General features: G+C 48.2%; 1 protein-coding gene across 2 annotated transcripts in view; it reads right to left on the bottom strand.

Annotated features, from left to right (window-relative positions):
- Positions 1–18,827, bottom strand: part of TBL1X (transducin beta like 1 X-linked) — a gene marked incomplete at its 5' end in the record, with an annotated part of 51,560 nt that extends 32,733 nt beyond the window's left edge. The window contains one exon of one of the 2 annotated variants that reach the window (XM_079728258.1): positions 18,740–18,827. In XM_079728258.1, the coding sequence (XP_079584384.1) occupies positions 18,740–18,797 (58 nt within the window). The remainder of the gene's footprint in view (positions 1–18,739) is intronic. The other variant, XM_079728257.1, reaches the window with a different exon arrangement.
- Positions 18,828–19,420: the final 593 nt, after the last annotated feature.

Below are 19,420 nucleotides of genomic sequence, written 5' to 3'. Positions count from 1 at the left end.
CAGTGAAGAGCCTGCAGGCGTGGGAATAGCCCTCGAAGCCTCTCATTCCCTGTTTTCTTTTTTTTTTTTTTTAACGTCTTTATTGGAGTATAATTGCTTTACAATGGTGTGTTAGTGTCTGCTGTATAACAAAGTGAATCAGCTATACGTATACATATATCCCCATATCTCCTCTCTCTTGCGTCTCCCTCCCACCCTCCCTATCCCACCCCTCTAGGTGGTCACAAAGCACCGAGCTGATCTCCCTGTGCTATGCGGCTGCTTCCCACTAGCTGTCTATTTTACGTTTGGTAGTGTATATATGTCCATGCCACTCTCTCACTTTGTCCCAGCTTACCCTTCCCCCTCCCCATATCCTCAAGTCCATTCTCTAGTAGGTTTGCGTCTTTATTCCTGTCCTGCCCCTAGGTTCTTCAGAACCATTTTTTTCCCCTAGATTCCATACATATGTTTTACCATACGGTATTTTTTTTCTTTCTGACTTACTTCACTGTATGACAGTCTCTAGGTCCATCCACCTCACTACAAATAACTCAGTTTTGGGAAAACAGCTTTTAGATGAAGATGTCATACAAGCAACAGTCTCAAAACACCAAAGAGGGCTCTTGGCCATATGTCTATACCAGAATTAAAAACCCATCATGTTATTTGAGAATAATAATAGTTAATCATAAAGGTAATGATATTAAGTGCTTATTATGCGTATCAGCCCTTTTCATGAATTAGGTTAGCGAGTTGGCAACAACCTATGAGTTAGTCTTAATAAATCCCTATTACAGATGGGGAAATTGAGTCACAGAGCAGTTAAAAGTGATTTCCCCGAGGGCACACAGCTAGCAAGTGGCCATCTGATCTCTGAGTCCATTCTCTTAACCCACACACCACACACTACTGAAATTTGTTTAGAAACCTCTGAATGATTCAAAATGGTATCCTTTTTAAAAAGAGGAAGAAAATCATCTCATCAGTAATACCATTTATATTTCAAATTTCAACAAAATAAGTTGCAAACAAGGCCTACATTGCAGAAACTAGACGGAATGCTTTCCAGGTTAAAGAGGCAAACAAAGACGAAGTGTATAAAGAGAGCTATATTAGGAACAAGAGACAGCAAAGTCAGATGCAGTGATGCAGGAGTTTGGTGCTGTTTCTTTTCTTTTTTTTTTGTTTTTGCTGTACGTGGGCCTCTCACTGTTGTGGCCTCTCCCGTTGCGGAGCACAGGCTCCGGACGCGCAGGCTCAGCGGCCATGGCTCCCGGGCCCAGCCGCTCCGCGGCATGTGGGATCTTCCCGGACCGGGCACGAACCCGTGTCCCCTGCATCGGCAGGCGGACTCTCACCCACTGAGCCACCAGGGAAGCCCTGATACTGTTTCTTTTTGTTCACAGAGAGAACACACTTCACCCATGTGCTCCACGGCCTGGGCCTGCCCTCACTTGCTTCCCCGGCTTCCTTTTCTGACCAACAAACAGGTGGAATTAGGCGATCTCCAAGGTCCCTTTCAATTCTAAAATTCTAGGCAGAGGAAAAAATGACCTCATCGTCCCAATCAAACCCACGGGATTTTAATTTATGGAGGTGAGTGAGTGATGAAACGGAGAGATGAAGGCCACGGAAAGAAGAGTCCATCACTTACAATTCCAGTGGGAAGCGGCCACGCCAGGCCACCAGGGCCACAAGAAACCTTATCACACGCAGGGACCAGAACGCCAAGAAACAGAGAGAGGAACCGGGACTACGGATTTATGAATATAACGGGGGTGGAGGAGCTTGATGGGGATGTCGCCTACTGGACAGGAAGTGAAAACACACATGTGAGAGTCTGTGGATGGGAGGACTGTAATACGATTTCCACGTGCCCGCAAAACCCACCTTGAGAGAGAGAGGTCAGTGGCTCTGGCCGCCGGTCCAGCCCTACGATTAATGACCACCAAGCAGCCACTGGTCAACACGCTCATCCAGTCCAACTGGCTACCGGGGTTTGACAATGGGGTCGTTCTGAAAACGAAACTGTGGACGGCTAAGGACTACGTGGCACTTCCTTATTTCTGTAACATCCCTGGACGTGGTGCAGTCAGCAGCACAGCTTCTCCTCTGTCAGTACTTCCCGGATCATAAAGTTTTATCTAACAGAACTGCAGCTGCCTGCAAAGCGGCCCGCCTTCCTCTTGGGGGGCGAGGAGGGCGGGGGGACCGGGTGACTCAGGTGTGCAGGTGGGGACAGCACCAATAAAAGTAAAGACGGGAGAGGCTGAGGGAGGTCCAGAGAGAGCTGGACCAAATAAATCAAACAGAGGAACAGACACACGCACACACGCACGCACGCACGCACACACACACACACACGGAGTGAGAAGATGTAAACAGAAAAGGCGGGAGAATAAGAAATCATACCCTCATCTCTGGCGGCTGATGTATAATCAGTTCACTTCTTCTTTTTGGAAGTGATGGATTCGTCTCACCAGAGGATTACATTTTCTGCCCGGGAAGCAATTCATAACCGTAAACTCTAGTTTTACCCATGGTAAAAAGCACAAACATATGCTGAGAGCTCTTTTTGATTTTTCAGTCTACATCACTATACATGTCCATAACAACTCTACACTTCAATGTGTTTATCTTAAAAAAAAAAAAAAAAAATCCCCGAGACCCAGCTCTCCCACACTGTCCCAGTTCTCCAGTATCTTGCTGGAGATAAAACCGAGTGCAGGGAGGTGGCTTTATGAGCTGCAGACCTGTTCTCACTGACCTGCCGTAACATGGAATTCAGCGTAAAATGGAACTGCTTGGATGGCGCCCAAAAGAAATACCAGGAGGACCTCGTTAAAAATAGGGTTTCACTTCTCACATCTGGCCTGGACCCCAGGGGCGGCAGCGGAGAGCAGCCTGGGCTGCTGGCTGTTGCAGACCTCGCAGTCCTGCCAAGACCTGTAACATCCGCTAAACCTGGGAGGCCTCCAGGAGGAGAGAGCACGAGGCAGGTTATGAACCAAGGGTGCTACTTCCTCCTGGGCCCACAGCTGGCCGGGGGGCGGCAGCTGCGTGAGGGGCGCCGGGGAGGCGGCCGCCTGCCGCCACAAGCTCAGCCAGACCTCCGCTCCCGCTTCCGGCCGCCACTCGGAGGAGCCTCGCTCGGGGCCCGCTCCTTCTGGCACCATCGCCGCAACAGCTTTGAACCCTCGTGAATTCCGGAGCCGCTATTCGTTGACTGGGAAAGTCGAGCACGACTGCCAAACCAGAGATTTACGATGGACAGGACCGTTAAAAACTACAATTAACACAGGACTTGGGGGAAAAACAGAGAAACCAAGTTGGAGGAGAGAGGGAATAAGTCACACCATTACATGCTCGACACAAGTGCCGTTCTCACACGGGGGAGTTTCCTCCACTCCGCTTGCCCTCGCAAATTAAGTTTTACATGTAATTCTTGTGGTCCTAGAATTCTGCACCCGTGTTCTTTCTTACCTAACACAATATAAGCATTTCCCCTGGTTGCTAATTGGTCTCAATGGTCACCATTTTGGTTGATTCTCAGTTTTCACTGACAGTCATCCCTGACTTACATACACAGCCTCCGGATTTACTTTCAAAGACTCATCAGTGGCTTCCCACCGGACAGCCTGGCCTTCGTGGGCTGTTGACCCAGCGTCCCAGCACTTCCTTCCTTCCCCTCCCGTCCTGTAGCCTTTGTTCCCCGCGCCAAGATGGTTCCTCCTCCATAAACATGCGGGGCTTGGCTGAGCCTCCGGGCACTAACTCGGGCTCCTGCTTTTGGTTGAAACGCTCTCCTTCCTCCTTTGCCTGAAGAGTTCTAGCTCAATGCCTCCTCCTCTCCGCACCCTCCCCCATGGTCCTCTGCGAACTCCTCCAACCTCACACGTATCAGCCTCTGGGTCAGACGCCTCTTTAATATCTGTGACACTCCCTGGGTGGGGAGGAAAAAGACTTCCTTCCCCCTCCCATCTGTCCTTCCAACCCTAGCACCTAGGGCAGTGCCACCACTCAACAGACAAGCCAGCGAGAGACATTTATAGAACTGCAAGTCAGGACAACTGCTTTATTCGTGCGTATCAAGGATTCCCGGATGGCATCCATACCTCTGACAGTACCTAAAACAATTTAACACAGCACAGGGGCAAATATTTTAAAATCAAAGTTATTTACTTTGATGTGCATCATGCAAGTATGATTAATAGATATATTTGAAAATTTAGGATAAAGTAACTGCTTCAATTTCAGGAAAAATGTTAATAAATATTAACAAAATACTTTTAGGTATATGCAAAAATGATGTAGACAGTACAAGAGAATTGAGGATGGGAAATACACGTATAGACAGAGGAGGGCAAGAGAAGTGTCCAAAGGACAAGGAAGTAATCGATACTCACTATACACACATGGGGGCGGGGGGGCATCCAGGTTCCCTGGATGGGGAGAAACTCCTACATTCCATTAGTAGGCTTGGACAGGAGTCTGCAAACTACACCCTCTGAGCCAAATCTGTTCCCTTGCCTGTTTTTGCAAATAAAGTTTTATTGAAACACAGCGACTCTCACGTGTCTATGTACTTCTGATGGCTGCTTTTACACTACAAAGACAGAAATGACTGGTTGTGACAGAGACTAAAATACTTACTATCTTTTACAGAAAGATTCCTCCGACTAATCCAGGGGAGACACCTAAACTAGGCGATGGGACCAACAGGTGCTTAGGAAAGCAGTTTCTGATCCCTCAACTTGTTTTATGAGGCCACTATAACCCTAAGATCCAAACTTGATGAGGACATCCAAAAAGGAACATCACAGCCTAACTTCTCCTGGTAAAATACACTCAAATATACCAGACACAGAACTAACAAACGGAATTCAGTGATATATATGAAGAGCACAAAATGTCCGGGCCAAGTGGGGTTTATTCCAGGAACACAGGCTTTAATGTCCAAAGATGAATCAACAATTTCACCACATTAAGAGTCAAGAAAGGGCTTCCCTGGTGGCGCAGTGGTTAAGAATCCGCCTGCCAATGCAGGGGACACGGGTTTGAGCCCTGGTTCGGGAAGATCCCTCATGCTGCGGAGCAACGAAGCTCGTGCGCCACAACTACTGAGCCTGCGCTCTAGAGCCTGCGAGCCACAACTACTGAAGCCCGCGTGCTTAGAGCCCATGCTCCGCAACAAGAAAAGCAACCGCAACGAGAAGCCCGCGCACCGCAACCAAGAGTAGCCCCTACTACGCCACAACTAGAGAAAGCCCACGCGCAGCAACAAAGACCCAAGGCAGCCAAAAACAAACAAACAAAAAAGAGTCAAGAAAAATCACTTAAGTGTAACGTTCCAGAGCTAGATGGCCTGTTCTGAATCCTAGCTCTACAACTTCCTGGCAGTGTGACCTGGGCAAGTGGCTACCTTCTCAACGCCTTGGGTTTCTCATCTGTCAACGATACCGGCTGCTGTACCTACTTCTTAGGGGTAATAGTTTTATTGGTCAAGTACTTAGAATCATGCCTGGCACAGAGCACGTGCTCAATAAATGGGAGCTGCTGTCACTAAGGCAAGGCAGTGACAATGGGGAAAGATGTAGCACTGACAAGATATGGGGAGTACCCAGCTGATGGAGACAGTAGGAAAGATACTATGGACAAAGAATATTTGAACATGATTCAGATGTTTTCATATTAAACTGTGATACGATTACGGGACAGAGGAAGTTTTTCTTTGCCGGGGAGGGACATTGGTCAGGAAATGGCAATGGTATTACGTGTGGAATTATGTTAAAGAATGCTTGGGAGATATACAGCCAAAACAGCAGTATGGAAGGCAACAGAGCGGCTAGGGATGGACAACTAGACTGGTGGGTCAGAGAGGTTAGGGATGGACCCCCAGACTGGGGGATCAGAGAGGTTAGGGATGGACACCTAGACTGGGGGTGAGTAGAGAGGCTAGGATGGACACCTAGACTGGGGGATCAGAGAGGCTAGGGATGGACACCTAGACTGGGGGATCAGAGAGGCTAGGGATGGACACCTAGACTGGGGGTGAGTAGAGAGGCTAGGATGGACACCTAGACTTGCAGAAGGAACAGCACACTGGCCACATAGACATGGGAGGGAAAGAAAAGGATGTCACCTTGGGGACAATGGCATTTAAGAAGTGGGTCGTGGAGACATCAGTAGAACAACATATAGAAACTTGGGAGGAAAAGGACAGTGTTGTGTCTGACAGTCCAGACGACTGGCTCTTCAGTCTGCAAGGAAGAAAGGGAACTGAAATTGGCAGGAAATAAAATACACTAAAGCTGGACACTTTTAAGGTCACATTAGAATTTCAGAGCAGGCAGATCTTAAATGTAATGGTGTATGAACTTTGGAAAACAGGCACCTTAGTAAGTGGTTATTTCGTCTTAGCTAAAAAAAGGAAACAGGAACCATCTTAGGTTTTTTCATATCATCAGTAACGTTTAAAGTTGGAAACAACAGTATCCTAAGACTTAAGGGCATCTTCAACAGCATCTAACCTCTCTCTGAGGGCAATACCAATGGAAATTGTTTGTCTGTACTGAGCAAGACACATATTTAAACAACTGTAACTTATAAACACTCAACTGATTTTCAAGTGAGTTTTATTCTAATTGCTTCCCCCGACCCCCCACCCCCGACAAATTAATGAGCACAAGAATGGCAAGTCTTGAATCCGAGCTTTTACACACATACCAACGAGAGCAGTAAACTTAGAAAAGATTGCACAACCAAAACTGCACGGGAACCGGGATGACTGTGAACATCTGGGACATACAAAAGCAACTTCTCCGCGGTTCCGTTTTTCTGCTCTAATTGGTTATGATCAAACCCAAAGCGCAGTTTAGGAAAACACTCTTCCTGAACGAAGAGGAGTTCGCCGGCAACTAGCACCACGACGAGAGGGTCTGTGACGAGATGATTCTCGTAGTACAGGTTCTTTCCGACGCCCGGGCACAGCGTAAGAGGAGGCTCAGCCCCGCTGCAGACTGTGCTCTGCAAAGGGGACGTGGGCAGGCTTCGCTGGAGGAGAAGTGTGCATTAGTGATGCCACAAAGCTTTCCTGGGGGGTGCTTTACTCTTTTCTACATAAGAGGCATGGCTATCATATTCTCCAGCTACTTATCTGCCCTTACATTTTTTAAAGTGATTTTTAAAAGTGAGGTAAACACAGACTCACAAATGCATAAATGATATAGATATGCAACCACAACCTGGACTGGACTGGACTGGGGCAGGAGGGACACAGCCAGGGTCTGTCCAGGTTCTCCTCCTGTCCCCCTCAGCAGGTGCTGCAGGCCCTCACGACCGCCCTCTGATATAAACCTGGACACCAAAGCTCGGGTGGCTAGCAACACTGCGCGTGTGTCATCGTACATGCTGCTGGGAGAATCAGGTGCCATCAGGTCACTCCACCAGGAGAGGACACCTGCAAAGCGTGTGCCTGGTTCTCCTGGACTGGACCCCGTTCACCTTTTCCCTTGGCTGATTGTAAGCTGTATCTTTTTTTTGGGGGGGGCGGGTGTACTGACTAATTTTTTTAAATAAATTATTTTATTTTATTTTTATTTATTTTTGGCTGCGTTGGGTCTTTGTTGCTGCGCGTGGGCTTTCTCTAGTTGTGGCGAGCGGGGGCTACTCTTTGTTGATGTGCACAGGCTTCTCATTGCGGTGGCTTCTCTTGTTGTGGAGCACGGGCTCTAGGCACACAGGCTTTAGTAGCTGTGGCGCACGGGCTCAGTAGCTGTGGCACGTGGGCTCAGTAGTTGTGGCGCATGGGCTTAGTTGCTCTGCGGCATATGGGATCTTCCCAGACCAGGGCTTGAACCCGTGTCCCCTGCATTGGCAGGTGGATTCTTAACCACTGTGCCACCAGGGAAGCCCCTTGATTAAATTTTAATGGAGAAAAATTGAAGCTATCAATGCAAAATAAAGGGCACTATCAGATATTGCATAAACAAGACATTTGAACAAACAAAATATAAACCCAATTATACTACAATTAAGAGGAACATAACAGAAATGGAGACATAGGATTGACTTTGATCTGTATCTTTTTTCTCCAGCCTTCCTGAGGTATAATTGACATATACCAATGTGTAAATGTGAGGCATACACTGCGATGCTTTGACACACGGATATACACTGTGCAAGGGTTACACAACAGGCTACTTAACACAGGCATGGCCTCACACAATTAACCTGTACCTACTTCAGTGAGAACACCACGCGGTACATTATAATCTGTATCTTTGTGCTGGAATCCACTGAGTGTGACACTTACTGAATTCTGTGAATCCTTCTAGCAAACCATAGAGCCTGAGCGTGCTCTAGGGGGCGCAGCCAACAAACCACCAAAAAGGCACTGCTTCCATCTACTGGAAGACATGAGGACATGAGACATTATTGTTTTACATGGTTTTATTTAATGTTTATTTGTTTTTTTATTTTGGCCGGGCGGCTTGCGGGATCTTAGTTCCCCCACCGGGGATCGAACCCGGGTCCCGGCAGTGAACGCGCCGAGTCCTAACCACTGGACCGCCAGGAAATTCCCTCACGTGATTTTAAAGGTACTTTCATCCTCTACTCATAGGCACAAACTACTCAGGTCTTCCTGATTTATTATTTGATGAAACCAATATTTTCCTTTATGATTTCTAAAGCAAAGGCTACCATTACCTCAGAGAAATGCTTGCCTTGACCGTTTTCGTAAAGATTCTCTTTCTAAACAGGGACAACATTAGCAATGTAAAAGAGCCACTGCAGTCAAAAATATTTTTAGAGACTCAGCTGAACAATAAGCCCTGAACTTGTGTTTAAATTAAGATAGTTGAACCATTAAAATGACTTCCCGGATCCGGGAAACGTGTCTTGCATAAGAAGTCATTCCTTGGTCCCAGGAAACACCGCGGAGCCTACCGGGTGATCTGTCAGCTGCTGGGATTACAGAGGGCAATGCCGCTTAATCATTTTTGGAGATGCAGTTATTCAAAAATATTAAGAGGAACACCCTTTTCCTGGTTATCTAACCTCCTCACTGGGAGTCCAAAGCACCCCCCCCAAACCGAAAACAAAACCCAGACTGAAGACTGCTACTTCCAATTATTTTATTATCTGCTAGAGAACGGTTCTGGCAGACTTCCCTCTTCCTCGAGGGGAAAAATACTCTGGAAAAATTTAATAAAAACAGGGACTGCATTATGCTCACTGTTAAAATCTACTTGAGTTCTGCAGCAGAAGGAATCAAAATGCAGCCCAAGAAGATGATAAAGAGTGAGAAAATGAGAATCCCATTACAACTCCACTTTCCAATAAAAACTAACTGGAAGAAGAAACACCCCACAACTCAGGGATGTGTATCAGTGCTTCTCAACTGGAGACGATTCTGCCCTCCAGGGGACATCTGGCAAAGTGGAGACATTTTTGGCTGTAACACAGGAGGGTGGGGAAGCGTTGCTGTCATCCAGTGGGTGGAGACCAGGGATGCGGTTTAACAACCTACAATACCGGACAGCCTCACCGGCAAAGAACGGCCCGCCCCAAATGTCAACAGTGCTGAGGCTGAGAAACCCTGGCTCTTTCCTGACTGCCAGGAGAGGCTGACAGTCTTTTGATAATGCACGCTCTTGTGGCCATTCAGAATACCTCCAGAGATTAAGACCCTCAACTCTACCCACCTAATAGAATTCTTCAAGCTAAAGACCATAAGGGGATATTTAAAAACCTTGTACAACACTGGAAAAGGTGGGGAAGAACACTGCATAGACTTTTATCCTCCCCGTAAAAATACAGCCCGTCCAGTACCTATGGGCCCAATCAAATGCAGAATTGCTTCTCATGACAATTACCCAGGAGGAAACGGCCAGGTGAGCACTGCATACGATGCACACCTGAGTTTGCTGAGTTCCCAAGGAAGCAAAGATTTGTGCTATGTATACATGACACCTGCTGTTCACCTTCAGATGACTCTTCATTATTTTTTCTGTTTCCAAAAGCCCCAGAAGGTTAGTGTGGCTATTCACTTCTTAGTTAATACAGCTATGAGTCGAATCCAAGTAAAACAGACACCCCATCAAAACCTAGGCCTACACAATGGCTAATGACCTGCAAATTCTAATTAAAATGTCTCGGCCTCAGTTGTATTACTGATCTCTCTCTCTCTCTCTCTCTCTCTCTCTCTCACACACACACACACACACACACACACACAAACACACACAGCTCTGCAGACCATGGAAGTGCAAAATTATCACTGCTGTTTAATTTTTTTGTTTAATAATTTTAAGATTATCATGGACTGAAAGGAAGTGGTAAAAATAGTGGAGTCCGGTGTGCCTTTCACCCAGCCTCCCCCAATGGTGACATCTTATCTTGCCCTAGGACAACATCAAAACCGAGAAGTTACATCCAACTGACTGGTCACCTGACTGCAAACCTTCTCCAGGTTTCACCATTCCTGACCTGTGCATGTGCGTGTGTGCACGTGCATCACCTACACACGTAGCGTGTATAGTTTTATCCCATGTGTCCATGTGTGATCACCTCTGTGGTCAAGACACAGAGCTCTTTCATCAGCACGAAGGAACTCCCCCAAAGCAGCCCTGTGCAGGTGGACCAGCCACCCGACACCCGGCAGCCATCTCTGCAGGCTTGCCATTTTCAGAGCGCTCTACAAAAGGAACCATACACTCTGCGGCCTTTGACGATGGCTTGTTTTTTCCAGCACATCTCCTTGGAGACTCACTCAGGCTGTGTCATGTATCAATAATTCGTTCCCACTTATTGCTGAGTGGGACTCTGGGATATGGACACACCACAATTTGTTTAGCCAATCACAGACATTGGGGAAATCTCCAGTATACTGCTATTGCAAAACATGCTGTTCTCAGTATTATTTTTAAAAAATAACCAGATTTTTGTAGGATACCAACCTAGCTTAAAAATGACCCCATGTAGGGGCTTCCCTGGTGGCGCAGTGGTTGAGAGTCCGCCTGCCGATGCAGGGGACATGGGTTCGTGCCCCGGTCCGGGAAGATCCCACATGCCGTGGAGCGGCTGGGCCCGTGAGCCATGGCCGCTGAGCCTGCGCTCCGCAACGGGAGAGGCCACAACAGTGAGAGGCCTGCGTACCACACACACACAAAAAAAGACCCCATGTGTGCCAAGGACTCACCCCAAACGCTGTACAGTTCTATTAAAAAGCCTTTCAGTGTTAATAATGTTACTGTGGAATTTAAGTGGCTTCTTATCTTCCTTTTGAGACATATTTTCCAAACTCTGAAATACTCTACACACAAAACTTACCTATAATACTGTGATTTATTTAAAAGTTGTGGTTAAAATATACATGATATAAATGCACCGTTTTACCTATGTAAAGCGCCCAGCTCAGGGGCATGAAGCGCATTCACACTGCTGTGCGACCATCTTCACCGTCTCCAGAACCTGTTCAACTTCCCAAAAGGAGACTCTGTCCCCGTCCCACACTAACTCCCCACGTCCTCCTTCACCTGCTGGCACCCACCTTCCCGTCTGTGTGGAGGTGACTCCTCCAGAGACCTCGTGTAAGTGGAACCGCACAGTATCTGCCTTCTGTGACTGGCTTACTTCACTGAGTACAGGGCCCTCAAGGTCCATCCCCGTGGTAGCACGGGTCCGAGGTCCCTACTTCTTAAGGCCGAGTAACATCCCACTGAATGGAGGCACCACACTGTGTTTCCCTCTCATCTGTCCATGGACACTGGGTTGCTTCCACTGTGATTTTTTTTTGCGGGGGGCTGTGTTGGGTCTTCGTTTCTGTGCGAGGGGTTTCTCCAGTTGCGGCGAGCGGGGGCCGCTCTTCATCGCGGTGCGCGGGCCTCTCACTGTCGCGGCCTCTCCCGTTGCGGAGCACAGGCTCCAGATGCTCAGGCTCAGTAGTTGTGGTTCACGGGCTCCAGACGCACAGGCTCAGCGGCCATGGCTCACGGGCCTAGTCGCTCCGCGGCATGTGGGATCCTCCAGGACCGGGGCACGAACCCGTGTCCCCTGCATCGGTAGGTGGACTCTCAACCACTGCGCCACCAGGGAAGCCCCAGACTTTTACTTCTGAAAACCATGGATGCTCCTCTGAGAATAAGGCACATAAAGCAATGCTAACATAGGCGATACATATGTGTAAGAGATTGGCCTCTCGACCACGAATCATGACAGATCAGAAAGTAAATTCCAGCGTAGGAGGAGTTTTCAATCCTACTCGGAAGTCTTTAAATCTCCACAATGAAGCAAGAAGTTCACCATCCTGATGATTTGTGATATACGATAAATGACTTTCTACCATCTATCATAATGATAAGCTCCTTTTACTGTCTAAAATGCTAAAAATGACAGCCACTGGGGACACGCAGCCTGGTAACACACCCGCACCTGACAAAACATTAGGGAAACAACTTCTCACTTGTGTTCCGTGTTCAATGTTACAGTTACCACCACAGTCGTCAAGTGGTTTTGATTAAGCCTCTGTCTGTTCTTCATGGTGTGCAAATGTCAGTCACAAAACTCACAGTAGAGAAACCCTTCCCCAAGTTTCGATGACATTAATACCTCGGGTGTGTAGTCAAATCAATGCATGGAAACTTTTAGCATCTGCCCTACCTGGGGCCCTGCCGGCAGGAATCCTGCTATCTACCTGGAAGCCGGCCCAGACGGACGTATGTCCTGCCCACAGGCTCGGTCTTACCCACTGGAGGGCTGGCCAGGCGGCAGAGTTCCCTCGTTTCCTGCAGAAAGGTGCACGTTTAAGGAGGACTAGGTGTCCACGGGTGGATGTTCTCTCACTCAGCAGATCTGTGGAAACCGTGACCCCGGTACAGGCTCACGAAGGCTAATTTTAAACCCTGAGAGGAAGTATAAAACTTCATCAGTATCCTGTAGATGTATCTGCGGGGCACAGTGTCCTTTTACTTACTTTCCAACATGTCCTGCGCCCCAGGCACCAATTAGCTATACAACGCGAATCAAACCTATAAAACCACTGATGGTTGTGAAGTGCCTCACTGCGGAGTGAGACTGAAGAGGATGTGGTGGCTTCTGATAAACTCAACCCACGCTTGTCACACGGCCAAGCAATCCCACTCCCAGATACCAACCCAAGAGAAATGAAAACCCACGTACGACAAAAGCCTGTATGCAAACGTCTGTAGCAGCCTTAGCTGTAATCGTCAAAACCTGGGGACAACTCAAATGTTCTCACATGGGACAAAGGGCTAACCACCCTGCACCCCTAAAATGGAATATGACGTAGCAATAAAGAAGGAACTACGGACGTATGCACCAGTGTGAACGAACGTCAAACGCACCGACAGAGGCCAGACTGTCAAGGCTCCCTGCTGTAAGATTCCACATCTAAGACATTCTTGCAGAGGCAAAACTACAGGGACAGGAAGCAGAGCGGTGCCTGCCAGGGGCTGCAGTGGGGGAAGGGCCACCGGGGACTTTTTGGGGTGATGGAGCTGTTCCGTATCTCGACTGTGCTGGTGGTTACACAACTGTAAACGTCTGGCAAACACTGCAAATCTGTACTCCAAAAAGGGTGAATCTTATGGCATGAAAATTATACCTTACATTAAAAAAAAAAGAAAGAAAGAAAAAGAAAAAGATGGTATAGATGAGGGTGGGGAGGGGAGAAGCAGCCACATCTAACAAGGAAAGGTCATGTCTGTCTTCTCCAAGGCTGCCCACTGAGATGAACGAGAAAAAGGTCTTGTCACGATTTAACGTCATGGAGAATCTGGCCCCAAACCCCCAGACCTTCTCTCCTTTCCAGAATTAATGGTGACACTGACCCAACGTCATATGAGACCATCTTTCCCTCCATCCGTCATGGAGCTGGTCCTGTGCACACGACATAACAAAGACACTCGGGCTTGTTCGTGACAGATCTCCAAAGCCATTCATTCACCTCCTTCACCAGAGCCTTGGCAACTCCTGGCAGGTAAACCCCCTGGTTGTGTAAAGAGCTGCCTGCCACCAATGCTAGTGTCCACTGGGTCCCTGCCCCACTGGATCTGGGAGAACAATGTTTCTTTATAATTTAGATTTGAGGATGAGGCCCCAGAGGAAATATTTAATGTGCCTACAGAGACTCACTTATCGGATGGTCCGGAGGGGCTGCTCGCAGAAGCCCGGGCAGGCTGACACGCGTCCACAGTGAGAGAACACAGAAAACACCGACCGGCTCAAACGGGCTTTGCCTTCTTAAACAGCTTGTTGATTGATCGAACCTGGAGTTATTTTACAGAGACAGCCCTGTGTCAGCACAACACGAGAACCCATCTCCAGGATGACCCCGGAACCAAGAATCTTCAGTGTGTGGAACTCAGAGAAGAGAAATGTTGCCACCAGAGCCTTTCATGAAGCGAGAAACCCTTCAATGAGGAAAACCTGGCTTCCAGCAGTGCGAGTAGCTTGTACGGACTGATTGGAGACTAGCCAGTCGGCTTCCAAGTTCAAAACTCCCCCAACCCTTTGAGTTTTGCCCCAAACCCTGGATCAGGGAGACAGGTGTGAGTCCTGCCCCTTGTGTCCTTGCAGGTTGACCTCGCAAAAGACCTCCTTCTTCTCTCAAAAGCTGCTGGCATAGTACTGGCTTCTATGCATGCTGGGCAGTGAGCCTTTGCTCGGATCATGAAGGGAATTATGGGCTGCGTGGCAAAGACGCTCTGCCACAATCTGCTTCTTAACAATTGCCCAGACGGCAGATCTGACCACACGATTAATCCCTGTAAGGCAGAGGCCAACAGACTCCTAGCCCTCAAAACTGGACTACCGTTAACTCATGCAAAAACCAACTGAGCCACTCTGGTGCCAGAGCTGGTCAAAATCTCCTCCTGCTGAGTTGAAAAGCCTTGCTGACTAACCAGTTTCACTTATCAGGCTGCCATGCAGCGCAACTGTGAGATGTCACAAATCAACAGTATTTAGGGAGTGCTTTCTACGGGCATGGCCCTTGCTTCAGACAACGAACAGTGACAACAAGCCTTTAAGGAAAAGGCTGTGGAATATATATACAGCTGGATGAAGGTCAGGGAAGAGTCCAAGATGACACGAATTCTGCCTCTTGAGGGCAGAAACACAAAACAAGCCCATTTTCAAGATTCTTTCCTGAGTTTGCAGAGATGAGACGTGGATTTGCACAACACTTTCAGGAAAGTATCATTTCAATACCCTGCCTTCCTGCTATCTGGGGGGATGAATGTCCTGTCCGTTATCTTACTTGCAGCCGAAAGCATCCTACCTGATAATGTGATACGTTTAGTGCAGGACTCTCTGCATCGGCTCAGGTGGCAGGAGCAGGAGTGCCCGTGGTTGCAGGGAACTTGTCCCTAGAGCGGGCGTGGAACACTCTGAGTCTATTCCTGGTTGCGAGGTGGTGGGCAGATCTACCAGAGAACCAGGGGTGTGCCTCACTGCGGGGTCCTCACCACCTACCATCTCCGGCCTCCTCCGCACCCACTTTCTTCTACACACAACCTGAGGATGAAGACTACTGAAGACTTCACAACAGAGAACTTTCAACCTCTAGTACAGAAGCCACGCTGGGAGGGGTTGAGGAATGAATCACTTATCACAATACAGGACTTAGCTTGAATGCATTTGATGGCGGCAAAGGAGAGAGAGCACAGATACTTAATCAAGAGACCTTTTTCTTTCTTTTCTTTTTCTTTTTTTTTGAAAAACTAGAAAGGAGACATTAACAGGCCAAGGGGAAGGCGCTCTTTGCACTTGGTGGGTGCTCGATAAATATATGCTTAACCAAAGCTTGAGATTTGAGATAAACATGTAAAACCACCCCAAAATGAACAGTTACACATTAGGCATTTCTTCCTTTGAGCATGTCCTCATGGGGTACTCGAGTCAGTCATCAGAGGGACACAGAGTAATCTCTTAACTCCTCACTCAACCTATGGGATTTTCTCTAGGGAGTCTGACAAATTAGGACAGCAGTTCAGCAGAGGTTACATACAATCAGCGTTGATGAAATTCTATACATTGCTGTCTCCCAAGTCTCCGTCTCAGTTGCCTGGTTACAGAAACTTTATCAACAAATGTGAGACAAATGTAAACAAACACCAAAAAAGGAAGTTTCGCCTTTCTGGGGGAGGAATGGAGATTTCTGTGTTTATTCAAAGAGGTCAGCAACGCTCCTGCGGCACGGCTCTAGGAACCAACCACGGGGAGAAACCTTTCTCTGGGTTACACAAAAGCTTTCTTTCACACCCTTTATTTACCCTGATGTTCACAGACAGAGGGACGGGGATTTTAGCGTGTGATTTGTCTACACATTTTGACCGTGCTTTTGCCTTCATCCTATCTTTGTGAGGAGGTGTTTCTAAAAGGAAAGAATCCCAAATTCAATGCTGGAAGTCTACAGGGAGACAGGGTGTGGTACATGGAACTTTCACTTACAATCGTTTCTGGGAATCTATCAGATCAGTGCTAGGGGAACACTTGTACTCCAGGTGAGAGATTCCCTGGTTAAGTTCTGAGGTTAAGGTAACAGAGCAGCGGTGGTGATTTCCCTGATTTACAGGGGTGAGGCAGTGTCTATTTTGTTTTGCTTATCAATTTTTTTTTTCTTTGCGGTACGTGGGCCTCTCACTGCTGTGGCCTCTCCCATTGCGGAGCACAGGCTCCGGACGCGCAGGCTCAGCAGCCATGGCTCACGTGCTTATCAACTTTTTATACTATGTTCTGGCAAAAGCTAATCCAAAGGTTCGAGTGTATATGTAGAAAGAACGTGTACTTTCCATGAAAAATGCTAGCTGGGGTCGCTAGCAGAAAGAGAGATCCAGGCTTGGTTGGGGAGAGGTTTATTTATAACATGCTACATGCCCGATGTATTTCATCCCTTTTGCCCAGGATAACCTTTTTTTTTTTCTAATTTATTTATTTTATTTTTTGGCTGCATTGGGTCTTTGCTGCTCTGAGCGGGCTTTTCTCTAGCTGCGGCGAACAGGGGCTACTCTTCACTGTGGTGCACAGGCTTCTCACTGCGGTGGCTTCTCTTGTTGCGGAGCACCGGCTCTAGGCGTTGCGGGCTTCAGTAGTTGCAGCGTGCGGGCTCAGTACTTGTAGCTCGTGGCTCTACAGTGCAGGCTCAATAGTTGTGGCACACATGCTTAGTTGCTCCGCGGCATGTTGGATCTTCCTGGACCAGGGCTCAAACCCATGTCCCCTGCACTGGAGGCGGATTCTATTTTTTTTTTTTTTCCTGCGGTACGCGGGCCTTTCACTGCTGTGGCCTCTCCCGCTGCAGAGCGCAGGCTCCGGACGCCCAGGCCCAGCGGCCACGGCTCACGGGCCCAGCCGCTCCGTGGCATGTGGGATCCTCCCGGACCAGGGCACGAACCCGTGTCCCCCGCATCGGCAGGCGGACTCCTCCCAACCACTGCGCCACCAGGGAAGCCCTGGAGGCGGATTCTTAACCACTGTGCCACCAGGGAAGCCCCAGGATAACCATTTTTCCAATGGGTGAATAATGTGTTCAAGAATAAGAATCGAGCCATTTGGTTTACCTGCAAGGCCTGCCCATCGCACCCTTCTGGGCTGACCCTGAAAGAGCCCGTCCCAGGGACCCACAGTTGGTTCACCCTGAGTCCTAGCATGTGTGTTTCTGGCAAGTGGGACCTGGGAATTGGCTTCCTTCTTGAAAAATCAAGTTGCAGGATATATACAACACGACACCAAGTGTATAAAGCTTAAATGTGCACAGAACAAACTGTTACAGGTTGAACTGGCCCCTCAAATTCATATGTTGAAGTCCTACCCCCCCCAGTACTCCTCAGAATGTGACGTTATCTGGAAAAAGGGTTACTGCAGATGTAACTAGTTAAGATGAGGTCGTACTGGAATACCGTGAGCCCCTAATCCAATACGACTGTGTCTTGACAAAAGGAGAAACCTGACAAATTTAGACAGAGAGGTACATGCACACAGGGAGAATGCCACGTGAAGGTGAAGGTATGTATCACGGGATGATGCACCTACAAGCCAAGGAGAGCCAAAGACAGCTGGGAAAGCACCAGAAGCTGGGAGAGAGGCTGGGACAGACTCTATCACAGCCCTCAGAAGGAACCACGCCAGCTGACTCCTTGCTTTCAGACTGCTGTCCTCCAGAACACTGAGACAATATATTTCTGTTCAAGCCACCCAACCAAATCACCCCACCCCCATATAAATACACCATATGTGTACACCAGCCCGTAAGTGCCATCCCGGTGCTGGGGGCCAAGAACCCCAAATCACCCCACCCCCACATATACACACCACATGTATACACCGGCCCATAGAGGTCCTCCCTGTGCTGGGGCCAAGAACCCCAAATCACCCCACCCCCACATATACACACCACATGTATACACCGGCCCATAAATGCCCTCCCTGTGCTGGGGCCAAGAACCCCAATCACCCCCGCCCGTCACCATATCTATCACAACTGCTCTTGATCTTAATTCCAATCTGATTTCACGTGAACAGAAATGTCAAGGGAAAGAAGAACATGCTGCCTCATCCCACCCCAGGAATGGGACGGCCCCTGAACCTTCTCTTCCCCCCTGTAATCCTCTGAACAAGAGTGTTCTGAGCTCTTCTGTTTCTATAGCCTGGGTGTTCGACCAGTGAATGGTTGCTCGCTTTGCACTTGGCATGTGGAAGGTGATTTCCTATAGACAGGAGGCCGCCCTCTTACCTGACTCCTGGAGATACCGATACACCAGGAAGTTCACCTCGTCACTGGTTATGCTCATCTTAGCCTCACCTCACGGCGATGAGGTCTTCACGAAGCGGGGGCCACCTTCTGTGAGCAAGCTGGGAGGAGAAAGTGGAAGAGAGCTGTGAAACACCGCCTGTAGTTTTTTGTTTTTCACTGCATTCTTTTTGAGATGACTGAAAAATATAATACTCAGGATGTTGTACATGTGAAGGTAATTAATGCCTGATCCCGTGTTGTATTTTGTGATTACATAAGGATTTTATAATTGTGTGTGTGTGTGTGTGTGTGTGTGTGTAGACACATTCATACAGGTGAAAATTTTCCCAAAAAAGATGAGTTGGTGTATTTTATAATGCTGGGATGGACTCATATATAAACCACTAATGGAGACAAGCTCAGGGGCCACAGAAAACGAGAACAAACACTGATTTTTTTATTCACTAAAAATCCCGTGTGCGTTATGGTCACAAGGCAGTTGACAGCGAGCTTGCATGGGATCCTGATGCGCAGCGGGACAGACGCGGCCACCTTGGATGCCACCACCCTTCCCTAGACAGATGGGGAAGACGACCGGGCGGGCCAGTAGGCACGTCGACACCCCCAGGCAGGGCGACTGTATGGTCTGGAAAACACCTGTGGCTCTGAAGCAGTGATTAA

This window comes from Hyperoodon ampullatus, assembly GCF_949752795.1.
Source record: "Hyperoodon ampullatus genome assembly, chromosome: X".
Classification (NCBI taxonomy): domain Eukaryota; kingdom Metazoa; phylum Chordata; class Mammalia; order Artiodactyla; family Ziphiidae; genus Hyperoodon; species Hyperoodon ampullatus.
The sequence above is the reverse complement of the archived record's forward strand: the minus strand, read 5'-3'. Positions and strand labels throughout refer to the sequence as shown.